We start from the raw sequence: 16,332 nt of genomic DNA on the forward strand, positions 1-16,332 counted from the left end.
CAATTTATGCCATTATTATGAGAGTGATTCATCACACCTACGCACTTTAGTATCAAATAAACAAGTGTCCAGTCTTTAACGCAATACACTTGAGCCATTTGTAACTGGACTTATTTATGATAAGCAGATGTTATTTGAGGAGTTCAAATATCTTAGTATTTGGATTGTTAATTATCAAATCAATGGATTTTGTCCATAGGAATATTTTCGCGACTACAGTGACTATCTGAAGTCAATGGCCGTGGTTATATTTATACGTGTCGCTCGAAACACAGGCTAGTCGGCTACCCTTCTTTGGAGTGCCTTTTCTTAGTAAGTGTTTACTGCAATGAATCATTGTCGCCTCACTAATCAATTGCCAGTCACTTTAGTGTGATTCACCACTTCAATAAAATATAGGTAATACCTATTATATTATTTACAGGTAAAATGCAACTTAATACGTCCCATTTTTCACTAATAGGGCTCCTTTAGGAGAACAGAAGGAGTCATTGATTTATTACACTGGAAACATGGGATTGTCTATGACTATGTTTTCGTTTATCATTGAAACAAGTGATTAGTTTCCCAGTCATAGTGACTTGGCAAATTCATCGGTGTGTTAGCCTAAGTATGACTGTTAAAAACACTAGTTACCTGTAAAGAAGGCACCAAGTCGTCGGTAGAGTCGAGGTTGTCGGCGAGCGTGATGTCGGTGGAGTCGAGGTTGGCGCCGGCCTCGCTGGTGCAGTCCATGCGGTCATCCATGCCGGCTAGGAAGCCCTCTGGCGTGTGCGGCATGGAGTAGGAGTGCGGCACGCCCATGCCCAGCCCGCTGTCAGCCGACTCCTGGCGCTGGTGCTCCGACAGTCCCGACAGGAACGGGTCCAGCGGCAGTTCCGTGCTGGCCACGCCGCCCGCGCTGCTGGCCAGCGTCGACACGATCGACGACGATTGCCGCGCCATTATTAATTCTTGCTGGAATATTTCAGATTCACTTTTCAAATGACTTGTTTTCCAAGGTTTTATATTGATACTGGTGATGTGCAAAATTACAAGTAGAAGTTGAAGGTAAAGTCGTAGAGACATTTAATATAACTTTATTAACAGCGAACTATTCTTTCTCTTATTCTAATAAAGGTACAAATTAATCGTGGTCTTTTCATCAATCAGTCGATCAGATTAATCGATCTACGTGGATAAAGTTTATAGCTGATTGTTTGGTCACGTTACCTGGATTCTAATCTCCTGCTGGCGTTGCTTGAGGCGCTCTCGCTCGAGCTGCAGCGACTGCAGCCGGAGCTTTTGCTGGCACGCCTGTAGTGACGCGTTGGCCCACACGCCGTCCGCGCCGCCCGCCGCCGCCGCCGGCGTGCGCTGCAGGTGCTGCGCTGGAAACACACACCGCACTCCGTCAAACACTCATTCGGCCAACATTACGCCACTTATAGTCTCGTCATCGACTTAAACTTACGGCACTAGCGTTCGTTTTAAATGTATGTATACTTACGTATCCTTGGATCGAACCAGGATGTCGTGCGAGCCGCATGATTTATAAAGTAGATCTCTCCTTCCGCCGTCGCGGCCTGCTCCCAACCCTCCGGCAGGGGCCCTAGTGGATCCGTCGTTGTGTTACTACTTGTACTCTTCGCTGCTGAAATCAATCAAACGTACGTAATCAGTACCTTTGAAATGTAACACTTGTCATTTGTAGAAAAACAACTTATGATTCTCTCAACAGCGACTAGTTGCAAGCCAGCACATTATGAACTAGGACGTACGCACACGTGATCGAGAATCAGGTGGACGACGGGAAGGTCGTCGAGAGCTCGTTCCAAGAAACGACGGCGCCAGACGAGCGCGCTCAGCGCACAGCGCTTTGGCACACGCATCCAAAAATGAATCAGAGAATGGCAGCGCACGCGCCGCGCTAGTAGCGGACACCTCACCACCCTCGTGCTCACTCACACTACACGCATTATATACACATTATACACGTACTACCGGCCAACGCAACAAACAACCGATCATTCATAAACAATTCACAACTAGGCCTCTAATTAATCGCCAATATCATCGCTATTAACGCCGCACCGCCCGCACCACGCCGACGACTGCTCGCATCATTTTATATTTGGTAGAGCTCTTTGTTTATGTTGTTCATCTGGGCACACAGCTACTTTTCTGTTAAAATATCTGCTGATAAATCTGCATCTGCTTTAACAGCAAGTTCAAAAACTTGTTCTTAGTTACTGAAATACTTTCCATGGTCAATTTACATCTCCAGCTTATAATATTATACGCAGTAGCAGTTTTTAGAAAATCATTTAGAAAAATATAAGAATATTTTATCCAGAAGAAAATAGGAATACAGTTAGTTTCTAATACCATAATTACATATGCAACATGAGATGAATGTGTAGAAAACACATTTGCATGAAACACAAGAACCAATCTAGTTCATGTGACCGATGCTGGTAAAAATAAATCATTATATCGATGTTGCAATCTTGATAATTTCTTTATTAACTATGTTGCCTTTGTTATGTCGGTGAAGTGTAATTAAACATTATTTACAATCATCATTACTCAACAGTCGACAGGAGCGGAGCGGGAGGGGGAGGCCGCGACCGGGACGGGAGGGGAGGGGGGTTACTCGGCGACTAACCACGATATTACGTTAGCATTACGTTATGCCGCTATATTGTACTTTTACCTACAAACTGCGAAACAGGGTGAGTAATTATAGTTATTCGACCACTTCATTGTTTTATGCACAAACCAAAATAAATGTGGTTGCTTATTTCAATTTACATTTAGCTTTGATGGAAAGCCACAGAGTGTAAACCTACATAGATGATTTCAAAACAACAAATTTAGTTTGCCTTCATGAGTAAGACATATGAGTGCGTGTAGTTGCATGTTATCTAGACGTAAGATTAAGGAGGAACGCGCTGTGAAAACACAATTATTTGTATTGTCACCTGATCTACATAGGTGGATGTTTGTAGTGTGGCGAAGATAAAGTTAGATGTAACAGTGTCACTTGCCTCTATGAGTGGCGCCGCGCGCGCCGCGCCACCAGCCGAGAACGTGATCTGATACGTGAATAGGTCACGTACTAAGTAAACTATCATAACTTTAAAAATGAACTCTTGGAGGTAAGCACGTGCACTCTCTGCAGACAACATTTTATGACGATGACACAAAAACGTACATGTTTATAAAACGGAAAAAGGATAATCACAGCGTGTGATAAGACAAAGAAGTACGTATGTAAGTAGTATTGCGTGTTGTGTAGTTGTGTAGTTGTGTAGTCGTGTTGTGGTGTGTACTGTGTACCGTGTAGCAGTCTGGGTGTAGATGTAGACTGTAGAGTAAGGCGGATGTGTCGCAAGCCGCTGAAAGGCGCGGGCGCCATGGCCGCCGCCATCGCTGGCGCCGCGACACCGATGTATTTTCCGAACACCTTTCAACGCTCGTCTCGCATCGACCGACGGAAACAACGCGTTAATTCCCGTCATAAAATCAGTTTTAGAATTCGGGTTATTTACTTGTTTTTATTTCAGTTCCATGATAATTTTAAACACGCCACTGTGGCCAATTAGATCACGTGAACACTGGAACCACAGTCGAACACTATGAAATCCTACCTAATTGGATATAAACAATGGTCATTATCCTTAAACTCACAACAACATAAGTTAATATAATGGAAATACCATGTACGTCATTGTGCTCCGAGGAATAAGCTTGAACCCTGATAATGTTCTATGTGGAAGTAACTCTACACCACAGAACAACTAATTAAGAGCCTTTATCCCATGACTGCGTACTACATGAAGAATCAGAACTCACGTACATATATGACGTAATTTGCGATATTATTGTTATTGATAGTTTTGCAAATTCATTGTTAACTTTATGTAGGTAGGTTCCAAAAGAATTAATTCTCTCGTCTAATGCTTTAATTATTATTTTAACTCAAAGTACAATTTAGGTACAATGTATTCCGACTTTTGTCGTCATATTCAGAAAACAGCCGTACGTGTAAAGTTATATTAATAGGTGGTAAAAAAAAAAGTGAATTAGATTCATTAGAAACCGCATTTTTACATAATTTTAATTAGGTACCATGATCTATCGCTAAGCCCTTATTCTAAATCGAGTAAATACCTTTGTCTACTAATATTTTAGTAAAAAATAGAGTCCATTGTACAGGTCACTCGTTAAATGTTAAAGAGGAAATTATACACATTTATAATTCTAATTCTAGTTCATGCGCGTAATTAATTGGATTAAGTATTGTTATTTATTTGAATTGTTTACTTTGTACCGACTATTCATTGGAAATTAGCTGCTTAATCGTTGTATTTTTCCTTGTCAATGGGTATATTACTGCGTTGCATAGTGACCTTTAAATTAACGTATATGGCATGCTTGGGTAGCTCCGTATAGGAAAAAAATATCTCATTGATCAATATTTACAGGAAAACAGTATTTTGCTACTCATAGTCGCGTATGTGTTTGTAGGAAAAGCCAATTACAGAAAGCCTATTATAGTGCCTTAGCTAGTAGTCCGGAACTTCCTAACAATGTATTGAATAAAATCGACATGTGACAGCAAAAATACTGATGCATTATTTATTTTAGTTACTAATGGATTAATAGAATTCGATGTCAAATGTTTCTATGAAGACTTAGAACTTTACAATGTGACATTGTATTGTCGTTGGTCGCATTTGCATTTCTTATTTAACGCAACGAAAGAGTATAAAAAATCGATTGTACCGAGCGCAGTATTCTATATTATATGATGTAATAAACTTGTAATACGACCCTTTTCATCAACTTTAAAGGCTTATGAGAGCTTAGGCAAGATATAGACGACAATCTACATGAATGGTAAGACATTTTCGCATAACATTTTCCTTATTTACTTGGCATAATCCGCAGTTTATATGATTGCTTGTTTATCAACAATCTAACAATGATAAAGCTTTTTAAAAACTGGATAAGAACAGTTTCATTTACGTAACATATCTATACGAATTTAATAAAGAAAATATGTCTGTATTACGTTATTTCCGATTCCAAAGCCTATGTATTATGTATGTTCCTAGTTTATGTAAATGTGTTGTAATGTGGATGCAAGGCGTAGTTGTAGTAGCGACGCCGCGACGTAGTAATTGAGTAAGTATTAAATAAATGTATAGGTACCTGGTGTGGGTGGTGTGTTGGCAATGCTCTGTGGTGAGGGGGTCTGTGTGAGCAACGTTTCGCTGCTTTGATGCTGCACGGCGTTCGCCACCGACTGTGCCGCCAGCGTCTTGCGAGGGTCGTCCCATGTTGTCGTCTTCGTTATGTGACTGAAAATAACATATACATCATGAGTATATAGGCTAAATAATAACACTCTAAGTACATGTTCTACATTCAGATTACTTTCTCTATATTTATAAGTATGTAGAGTCACCGAAAGATACTATGTTCTTTACGTTTTATGATAAGACTAGGTAAATTAATTGTAATAGAATCGCATTTTCCGAACAAAGACATTACTTGTGAAGAGTAAAGCATTCATTATAAACCCGTTAGCAGCATCGGCATCGTGTGAGCCAAATCTTCCCCACTTAGCGGTCGATGTGACCAATTTGTAGACAAAACCGGACACGCGGAGTGTGCGAGTGCGACCCAGTGAATAGCCACCGCCATGATGAATGACTCTTTTACTTTCTTTACACTGAAAGTAGGCAGTCATCACATTCGTGGTCGCGACCGCGATCATATTTTGGTGGCTACGAATACTTTCCGCTGAACGGTTTTGATATTATTTATTAAATTTGATCCACAACGACCCACTTAAGACAAATTTTAGTACTCGAAATTGCAGGTTTTATGAGGAGGTTAAGAAAAAATAGCAAGTGCATTGGAAAGCGGATGGGGGCATTACCACGACTAATCGATTTGCACGGAACGGTAATGAACTTGGCCGCGCTATCAGCTGTTGGCGATGTCACGCCAGGCACCTGTACGTGGCACGGCCGCACCGCACCTGCATCGCTACTTATCAACCACATTTAACTCCTCATTATCTCCCAAACTGTGCCTGACCTTTACCGGACACGTCACCTGGACAATACTGACAATATGATCACACATCACGCTAATTGCACAATGTGCTTCATGCATGTATGAATCGACATGCATTCATCGAAAATATAAGACAGGTACATGTAGAGGGGTAGTCAAAGTTTACATAGAGCTAAAAGATAACCCTGATAAGTAGTTATTTGATCCAGAATCTAAGTAAGTAATACTTTTGAAAGATTTTATAAAGAAAAATGTTTGAATGCGTAATTACGTAAATTAAATGTAGCTGACATAAGTGATAGTTCAGTTGATCAATGAATACGTGGGTGCACGTAATTATATCGAGGACAATATAGATGATGGAAAACGTTTTGTTATAGAAAGGCTGCTATAATTATTGTCACAGTTTACCTGACATTGCGGGGGCTTACGTAAGACATGGTGTTTATCTAACTTCAATGGTTATGTTATATGACTCACTATGCCAAGTTAGTTAGATATGGCTCAGACCATTGTTTTCATTTGTATTATGAATGCTGTCTCTTTAAAAAAGAAGGAGCATTAATAAAATAGTTAGGTATAGTTTATCGTCTTGTTATCACACTGTTTAGAGCAGGTATTATGCATATCATTGAATCTTGTGTTATTGCAACCAAAGCGAAATTGAAAGTAGGTAGATTTCGAACATTGCTTGAACGAATTACAATAATTCATAGGATTTTAATCCGTAGTTGAAAAGGAAACTGTCATCAAATGTGAACTAAGACATTTTCTGAATACCTTTATGATATGTGATATGTTCACTATACACCGTGTACCTAACTATTTGTTGCTATAGTACAAAATGGATGTGACATATGTATGTATTGTCTTAAGCGTGCGTTGTCTTAATGTGAGTGGCTGCATCGTGCCACTTCAAGTGAACAGAGAGGCGAGCGACGCGGGGTTCGGGCAAGTGTGTAATTACAGCGCAGCCTGCGCCCGCGCGGGGCGAGGGGTTCCGTGCGGTGAGGTGAGGAGGGAGGGGATGACTCAGGTTGCATAACACCAGTCAAACTGTTGTACCTAATGTGCAACTCGCCACCCGCGCTCATCATGTTTGTTTATACACATTCACGTTAATTTGTCCACTAGCTGTGAAAGTAAAACTATCTCAGACGGTGCTTGAGCAGCTAGGAAGTAAAATGCGTTCAATGCTTTTGAAATCATAATAACATTCAGTAAATGAGAATATGGGTCATTCGACACTAAGAAAGGAATCGTTTCTCAGATGAATATATATATATATTCTGTATCCACGTAATTTAAAATGTTCTTTCTAGATGCATACGAGAAATTTGTACAATTAATTAACGCTTTGTTTGGACCGTGCCAACCCTAAAAAAGACACGTAATCGATCGTTCCCAGAACACAGATCACAGAAATTGGCAACACGGATATGTTGATAACCTTAGTCACATCTCTTCAATGGTAACAGCTATAAAATGTCATACAATAAGCGGTTCTGTTACTTTTTTCAACGCACGCGTGTATTCAAAAGTTGCTGTGTACATAATATAAAAAAGCAAATCTGAGATGAGAAAGTGTTTAACATTTCGACTTTGTATCCTCCGCGCAGAATATAATATTATGAATCAGTCAAGAGAAAGTATTAGGTGGGTACCTCTGTTGAACCGTTATGTTAACGCCAGGGATGGAAAAAATGTATTTAAACACGGAACTCTACCTGATGTTATAAACGTTTTTAACCCTTAGGGAGTACGTAACAGCGCTGTGTCATGTCTATTCTAACAATGGCTTGCAGAGATCTATGAAGCAAAACCATGTAATTTGTTTTAATAACGTAACAGGCGAAGTAGAGACTGGCAACACATACGCACAAAGGCTCGCAAAATTAGAATTCAAATACATAATAGGCGCAAGCGAACAATTGCCATATGACAAGAAGCTTAAGAAATAGCACGCCATTTCTCTCTCGCGAAGGCCTTCTACTCTTGCACAACGCACCCGGTGTTGGTGTCTTACGATAACACGCCACCACCGCCTGTCGGCCTACTGTCCAATTTGAATGTTATCGAGGTGGTAGAGCCGACTCAGCATTCAGCCGCACGATCATTTAAATATATCTCATTACGAATAACAAATGTAAAGACAATAATATTTAACATTGAAAACTGTGATCACAACAAAGGTAGAGACCTCAAATGTTCAAACTCAATTTTAACCAGTTCTCGAACTTATTTCGGGAAGACGCTCCATTTTGACAGTGTAACTAATTAGGAACGTGGACGGGTACAGATGAGAGACTTGCGTTGAAGAAGCAAAAAAATATGTTTTACCGCTTTAACCTACACAAACCACGCACCGCAAACAAAGTATGAATCGTAAACAGATTCGCGAGCACAATATGACGAATTCGGTGAAATGCCTCGTGTTTCAATTAAACGGAAAATAAAGTTGGCATCGCGTCCGTCGACGTAACATAAACATTAAAATAACTATGATGGTTGAGTAGCAGCTCGCAAAATCTCATTCAGATGCCAATACATTATCGTACCTACGTATACCAACGAGCACGTATACGTAGAAATATAGACGCTACATTGAAATTAATGTTATTACGCATTGTCAGCAGCGGATAAACTTTTAATTCAAAATTGATAGTCATTCAGAACGTGATTTAGTAAACTGTAAATAAATAAAACTCGCACGTCGTTGTCTTTCCGTGTCAGTTATAGCGTCTACTCAAATATTGATGTGGAGTGAAAATCACGTTACAATAACAGAATATTACCAAATTTTGCTATTTGCTAATTTCCAGCTTAAGTTTAGGTCCATGCAATATGGGTACAAGCCTAATATTCTCATTTCATCGAGTAAAACTCTGCTGCTACAAAGTATAACCCGAAAACTCCACGAATATAACTTTAATATATCTCTGGGACCATGCGATCTAGACTTGAATATCATTGTGTTACTATATAATACATTTACATGTTTATTGCAATGATAAATACACAATAACAAAGCACAGTCATAACCCACTCCGACATGAATGGAAATTAAATCGCAGGGTGACGTTATAAGACATAATTACAGCCCGCATCAGTTACAATTGAAACCACTTAAATCTAGATGATATTACGATCCAAATACTGAATCTCCACAAGAAGCATCTGTTGGTTGAAGTGTGTATTGTAAGCAGACTGTATCAGTGTAAGACGGTGCTCTGGTTGCACCGGAAACGCGTCATATCGGACGTACATCCTCGTCTGGTGCGCAATTTTCCCGCTTTTGCACTTGCACACAAAACAATAGACTAACCATTACACAGCAACACGAGTCAGGAACCAAATAGGCACCAAACTAACCACAATCTACCTTCAGTTTATTTCTGGATCATTACATAATCAAATACGGATGCTGAACTTTGTACTAACAAAGTCTAAACAAACGTAAGGCATTATTTCGGAAAATACTGCTTAGTGATAGTTATACTTATGTATATTTCATGAGTGGTGATAAAACAATATAAATAAATTCAAGGTTACCAAATACTCTAATTCACTACTTAACATACTTAAATGACACCGGTTAAAATAGTGCGTAGCTTGTTGAGTGCCTTATTGTGTTCTTAATGATTCCAGTTCGTACAAACGAGGATTTCTTTTAGTTATATACTAATAGTATATACTTACAACATATTTTCAACACCATGATATTTTAGTATATTCATGTTTTGAATAGGCATGGTAGATGTAGCATTCATCCTATTTTTATACTTTTTAATTAATTAATCTTATCTTTTTTTTATAGTTCATCTGCCATTTTCAAATTACTGAAAATACATATACCTACCTAAGGTTATAAATATCGAGTTAACTGAAATTAATTTATAAGAATACCTACAATGGTTTGGATTTGATAACTGAACTATGAGTAAATAAAATACTAACCAGTTCGCAAGCTTGTCATTAGCCGAATTCGTTTTAAGAATGACGTCTCCTCAGCAACAAAACTGTAGAGACACATATAACATGTTTATCATAAGACTTGTAGTCATTAGAGAGAGTAGAAATGTGGTGAACTACTCTATATTGACTATAATTTAAATAAATAAATAACAACTAAGTACGCTTCTCTACAGAAATTGAGAAAACGGCCGAAGTGCAACAATCAGCACCTCATGTGGAAATCGTGGAATATCGACACAATATTGACATGCAAAGTGTTTCTTTGTAGTGGTAATGCAATAGATGGTAGCATAAACAGTAAGTACGTATGTGTACCGTTAACCGAAGTGTGTCGTTTCGTCAACAAAGCGTCTGTTGGCAAACATTGTTCTAGTGTCACTGATCAGTATCTGTGTAAATAAAACAGCGGCATTAATGTGAATATTGTTGTGTTGTTACACACGTGTGTTATGCAATTAAAATCAAACCAGTCTCATTACATGAAGCTGATATTGTTCCTTAATTACCAGTAATCACTATTTCGGGATAATTATTTAATTAACATTCAATAATAATGTATAGATACTAACACATTGTATGCCCTATATTATTATGTACATATTTCAACGACAGTAATTAAAAAAAGTTTTTATTTGTGTCTCAGTGATCACTATTACCTGCATGTTATGTAAAGGTGATAGTTATCTACAGGCAAATAAAATTATAACATATGTATAGCAATTATACTTTATTTTGTTTACCAAAATTCGGGAGACAGCACACGTAGGATGATGCTCCAAGAAATCCGAGTAGATACCTACCTATGTTGCTTCGCAACAATCTGACGGATAACTGAACCAAACCAATTCTGTGCGTGACTCATTCATTCACATGAACACACTTACGTTTTACTAACCAACAACATTAATTTATTTACGTTAACGGATTTTTCCCTCGGCCTATTTATTAGAAAAGGATCAACAAAATAATATTTTATACTCTATTTTAGGTGTACCTTCGCTATCGGAAAAAAGCTGATCAAGTCTTCAAGATTTTTGACATCGATTACTTATTGTACAAGTTGAAGGGAAGTTCTTTCTTAAAAGGATTTGCCACCTTTTTAGTTCGCTGCGACAGATCCACGGTTTCCATACGATGGATCGTAGGTTTTTCACTGAGAACAACATGGCGGAGACGGCATTCTAAATTTGAATCTCGGACGAGTCGGCGCTCGCGTACGTAAATAAACGCACACACGAATAATCAGTAACACTATACAAGTGTTAGAGCAACGTGTAGCCACTACATCACACAAATAAACAGAACTATACAACAGTTCATTTAGATTTACCTTACTTTTCTATCTGAAATCTAAGATTGAATGTGGCAAACCAACCTGCAGACACAGTTGTCCTCGCATACGCTCGACAATCAGCAATGATAATGTCATACTGTCTACGCCGTACTGCCTACACTGTGAAGCGTACATTACACTCACACTAGCAGAAGTGGACGAAAACGCACTAGTGACGCATCGACTTCCGGCCGATGATTTTATTATGGGATCTACTGTTCCAGCCAAAACGTATAACGTATTTTCCTTAGTCGAAATAATGAATTATTACAATCTCATTACTTTCTTTGAACTTTTACTGTCTTTGAACTGTAGACCTAGAATGTGAACTTCTCATCATCACTACCGAGTTGGATTAGCAATTTTTAATACGAATACAGATACTAATCTAAACAGGTATGTAGTGAAATAAAATATGCCATTAATCTATACATTTAATAAAACAGTATTAAACACTAAATATGAAAAGGCATTGGTCAATATTAATCATTTCAGGCAGTTTTTGGAAGGCACGATGGTTTGCCTGGCCATAAAGAACTGATACCCCTTCTGATCATGTTAGTTAAACGTAATTGAAAAATGTATATTTTGTGAATGATGAACACTAAAAGGTAGTTATTATACAGATAAAGTTAATCGGAACAGGCTAATCAGTGACATCTAATTAAGTATATCTGCAAAAGTAAAGATTCTGATTACTGCTAAATAATGAAACGGCAAAGCAAATAAACTATAGCAAGTAATTGTCAACTGGAAGTGGGAAGAGTCATATTCAATATGTCAAATTAGGTGTCCTTGTAAAATTCATCATATGATTCGCATTATTATACGTGTGTTTAGGCGTTGATGTAGTAACAGACATGTGTTGGTGTGTACGCACTCACGCACGCACGGCAGTGCAGGCGGCTGGGCGCGGCGGCGGCAACCGGACCCGTCGGCCTTGCCACTCGGTGGCCTGCCTCTCGCTGCCAGAGGTTAACAACGTGTTTTTTTTTCATCTAGCTTTAGAAAGTAAAGAGATAACACGCGTCGTTCGCCTTATTTTTAATAGAGATATCTGTGCTGAGAGATTTCTGCAAACCTCTCGAGATCATGTTTTACGGTAAAATATTGCTAGGTACCAGGTGGCATCTAAATCCGTTGTTCGATAATATTAATATGTTATGACTTTCCAATTTGTAGGAACTTTTGATCGAATATTAAAGCTTTTATACGTTATGGAATATAACCACGATTTTGATATTTCTAAGAAATTAAGTAAATTAAAGAGGAACAGAGTCACATTCGTGCGTGGAACAAGGATAGCAGCGTCGTGACCTGACTCCGAATCAAGTTGAGTCAGCTAGGTAGGGGCCGCTATTGAAACAGCATCCGGGTCGACGGCACTACGCTTTATCTCAGACTTCTTCAAATCAAGTCCAAAACGATTCCCAGAAATAAGATATTAGTAAAATAACACCTTTACAAATACTCTTTGAAGATAACCTGAAACAGGCAGACGTACGTCCCGATGTTACGCTTTGCTACTAACTTATTATAATACGTGGAAAACGTTGTTGGTTTCACATATAAGAAGTACCTATTTGTATTACTTTATAACCATGTAAGTATGTAACTGTTTGTTTTTCCCTAAATAAATAAATAAATAAACAAATTAACTTGTTGTTGGTAGGGAGTGTCTTTTTTCAATTAAAGCCGCTACCTAATTTTTGGGATAATTCTAAACTTCTGGAACCGAAATTGTATATACTGTTCCTACTTATATGATAGACAACATTAAACGTTATCAAACTATTCACGAAGAGAAAATATATTTAGACGCTATAATGAAGTTATTTCTAAAACTCATAAAATATTTCGCAAAATTGCTCATAAAAGTCACTTTTAGAAACGTGTAAAGGGAATCTGTGTAGCAAACTACGTCAATCAAGTCTTGTGCCGTTCCAGAATAGCTGCTGAAAAAGAGGCTCACTATCATAAAGATTTTGGTTTTTCCTATGATAACATTCAAGCATATGATTAATACAAGTTGTAGGTACGCTCTTCTATCTAATCGACATATTGTCATATCATTGTTAACTATTTTTGTATTGGAGTATGTACACAATTTGCAGGTGCTTTACCGAGTTTTCTTTAAGTGGTCTACAACTATGGTACGTGGCACTCAAGTGTTGACAGTTAAAAACTACATAATATATAACAGATACAGATATTACACAACTAATAGAAGTATCTACTAACACTGACAGAGAAAACTCCATATAGGTAATACGTATTACTATATACCTACGCAGATATTCATAGAAATCAAATATGGTCCAGACAATTTAGGATATGAATGAATTTAGATAATGATTAAAGCGTTCATACTACTACTATGTATCAACAACTACCCACAATAAAAGCGACAATAATTATCTAATGATTCTTAGATAGTACACAGGTAAACACTGTTGAGTAGTCATGAACTTACGCCCACTGTGCTAAATTCAAAACGCTCCTAAACTGAGCACGGCTACTAATAAGTCCCGCGCGGCATTGTGCAGTTATTAAGTCGAACTGAGTCACTAGGAGTCATGTGGTGGAGAGCCGTACCCTATAATTAGACGTTAATCAGCGAAAAAGGCAGAACACGGAGCATGTGTCCGGCGCCAACGGAAGCCAGTCTGGCACGAATAATTCATTGTGCAGTACGCACAACCCATTCATATGGCGAACGCTAGCCAGGTCGGGGATAGTGCGCCCATTCACCGGTGGACGCGCAGGAAGTTCTAATGGTCGCGGTCGACATTTGCTCATTGCTGCTGCAACGGAACATCATGTAGGCAGGAACTAAACAGTTAACAAAGCACTGGACAGAACACTCTTTCCAAATCACCTGTTTTGTTGTGCGAAAGTATTTATACACAATCATGTTTACTACTTAGGTACTTTTCAATTTATGTAATAAACATCTATGTAACATAATTGCGCGATTTCACAAGGTACATTCTGTTCTACGTTCTGATAAATAATAAAGAAATTATTTTGAGAATTGGCCACAATTTTCCTGTGGACGTAGCTCGATCTAGTTCGTGTAGCTGCAGCATCGAGGCTACTGTCCTGCACCGGTCGTTCGACGCGGCGATCGTGGACTTTGGACCCAAGTATGTTTGTATATGCATCTCGTTCTCTCCCTCAGACCAGTGCAACGTCTCGCTCGCTACTCATCATTCCCGTCCATCCCACAATCGTCGCATTACCTCATCAATCGACCCGAGATGTGATTCGAATTACTGCGTTTTTTGCTGTCGATGGCACATTGACATGCCTAACCATAAAGTAACCATAATCGAAACTGCATTCCAATGTAGAATTAGTTTTGCTCATCAACTATTACAATCCTATGTTACTTATAAGTTCTACGTACTAAATCAAGTTGACAACATCTTAAGTTTTAATTTAATCCACATAACAAAGGAAGAACAGATTATTTTTAAGAGATAGTTAAAGTAGGTAGGTACCTATACTAGTCAACACTGAACGGCAAACATCATTATGAGAATTTAGTTGATTAAAATGTGTCAACATCAGAAGATATCCAAATCACATGATACTCAGTGTACTCTAGGCTTTCGCCTGGAGTAAGAAATGAACCAAATCATAACGGTACTTTAAAATGTACCTGATAAACAGAATAAGCACATCGCAATACTGATTTTTTCCAAAAGCAAAGCAAGTGCATGGAATCACACTTTGTCTGACCTCTCAAGGATATCAACCTATATTCTCCAGTACATAATATTATCAAACCGGACCAGACGGGGAAAATAATGGACAAATATTAATTACGTACTATTAGTCAGTAATCCTCAATATCTAACATCACCTCATCGCGCAGAGAATGTGGTGATATAGCAGAAGAAGTACCTAAAATAAAATCTTTTAGAAAGATTCTAGCATTTCCTTTGTCCTTTGTTGACTTACAAAATCTTACGGTGAGGAAGGAGCAAATTAACTATAATACCCGAATTAAGTAATTTATACACCCAAATTGTAATTTGCAAATTCGTGGCAGTCACACTATGTCGCGTTAGTGTCGGCAACAGGACGAAAGACCATTTCCCACACGCAAGCAGAGCTGAAACGAGCGTATCGGCGGCCCGCCTCGAGGCAAGTAGCTCGTACCTGGCTACTAAATGACTTAGCGGTCCTTGAACCCTCCTGCGCTACACACATACAACGTCATTGATGCAACAGGATAAAACCGACCAGCAGCAGGTAGATGATTCTCATTGGACGGTCATTACTATAAGGTTGTTTTTACCATCCGAATGTAATTATTTACGAATCGTTTTATTTGAAACCACAAAATTCTCTGCACAAGGTTTTTTGTAAATGTCAAACTATATAACGTCTAGCGGTCCAAAGATGATAATTTCCGTAAAGCTGTCCGATTAGATTTACATGACCAGTTTTAACATTGGCTTACAAGTTTGAAAACACCTAAATTTAATATCCGAATAGCTATCGAATTCGGCGGTGGATAGCTATTATTATAACATAACTTGTTAAAACACTTGTGAGTTTGTTGGATTTTAAGTTTAAATGTAGGACAATCGAACATTCGCAACAAAGCGCATGCTTACATAGATTGCGAAACGGCAAAGGAGAGAAGGGAACACAGACACCTCGCCCCCGAGATGTAAAATGTCACTACTGATTTACATAACATTCGTCCCAGTTACGATTGTTTGACAAATCAAGGTCGAAATATGAAACAGCATTAATAGTAATAGTAATAAGAGTTAACAATCACGATTGAACGACACACCCCGAGACGTCGGAGAAGTGAACTATGAAATAGTCTTTTACTTCAACCTAAATAGTGTGTTGTGAATTACATACATTGCTTTTTAGACCCTAATTCAAAATACTGATCACACTAAACTAAGCAAAGCATGTAATGTGGG

The 16,332-nt window shown here is 38.4% G+C and overlaps 1 protein-coding gene across 3 annotated transcripts in view; it reads right to left on the reverse strand.

The window, feature by feature from the left end:
• Positions 1–16,332, reverse strand: part of yki (Transcriptional coactivator yki) — a 31,458-nt gene that overhangs the window by 2,812 nt on the left and 12,314 nt on the right. Inside the window, exons 2-5 of one of the 3 annotated variants that reach the window (XM_076117758.1) lie at positions 5,200–5,348; positions 1,490–1,630; positions 1,213–1,370; positions 637–957 (exon numbers count right to left, since the gene is read on the reverse strand). In XM_076117758.1, the coding sequence (XP_075973873.1) occupies positions 637–957; positions 1,213–1,370; positions 1,490–1,630; positions 5,200–5,348 (769 nt within the window). Of the gene's footprint in view, positions 1–636; positions 958–1,212; positions 1,371–1,489; positions 1,634–5,199; positions 5,349–16,332 lie in introns of all 3 variants that reach the window. The other 2 variants (XM_076117749.1, XM_076117768.1) reach the window with 2 other exon arrangements.

The sequence above is a fragment of the Anticarsia gemmatalis genome, chromosome 1 (genome assembly GCF_050436995.1).
Source record: "Anticarsia gemmatalis isolate Benzon Research Colony breed Stoneville strain chromosome 1, ilAntGemm2 primary, whole genome shotgun sequence".
Taxonomy (NCBI): Eukaryota; Metazoa; Arthropoda; class Insecta; order Lepidoptera; family Erebidae; genus Anticarsia; species Anticarsia gemmatalis.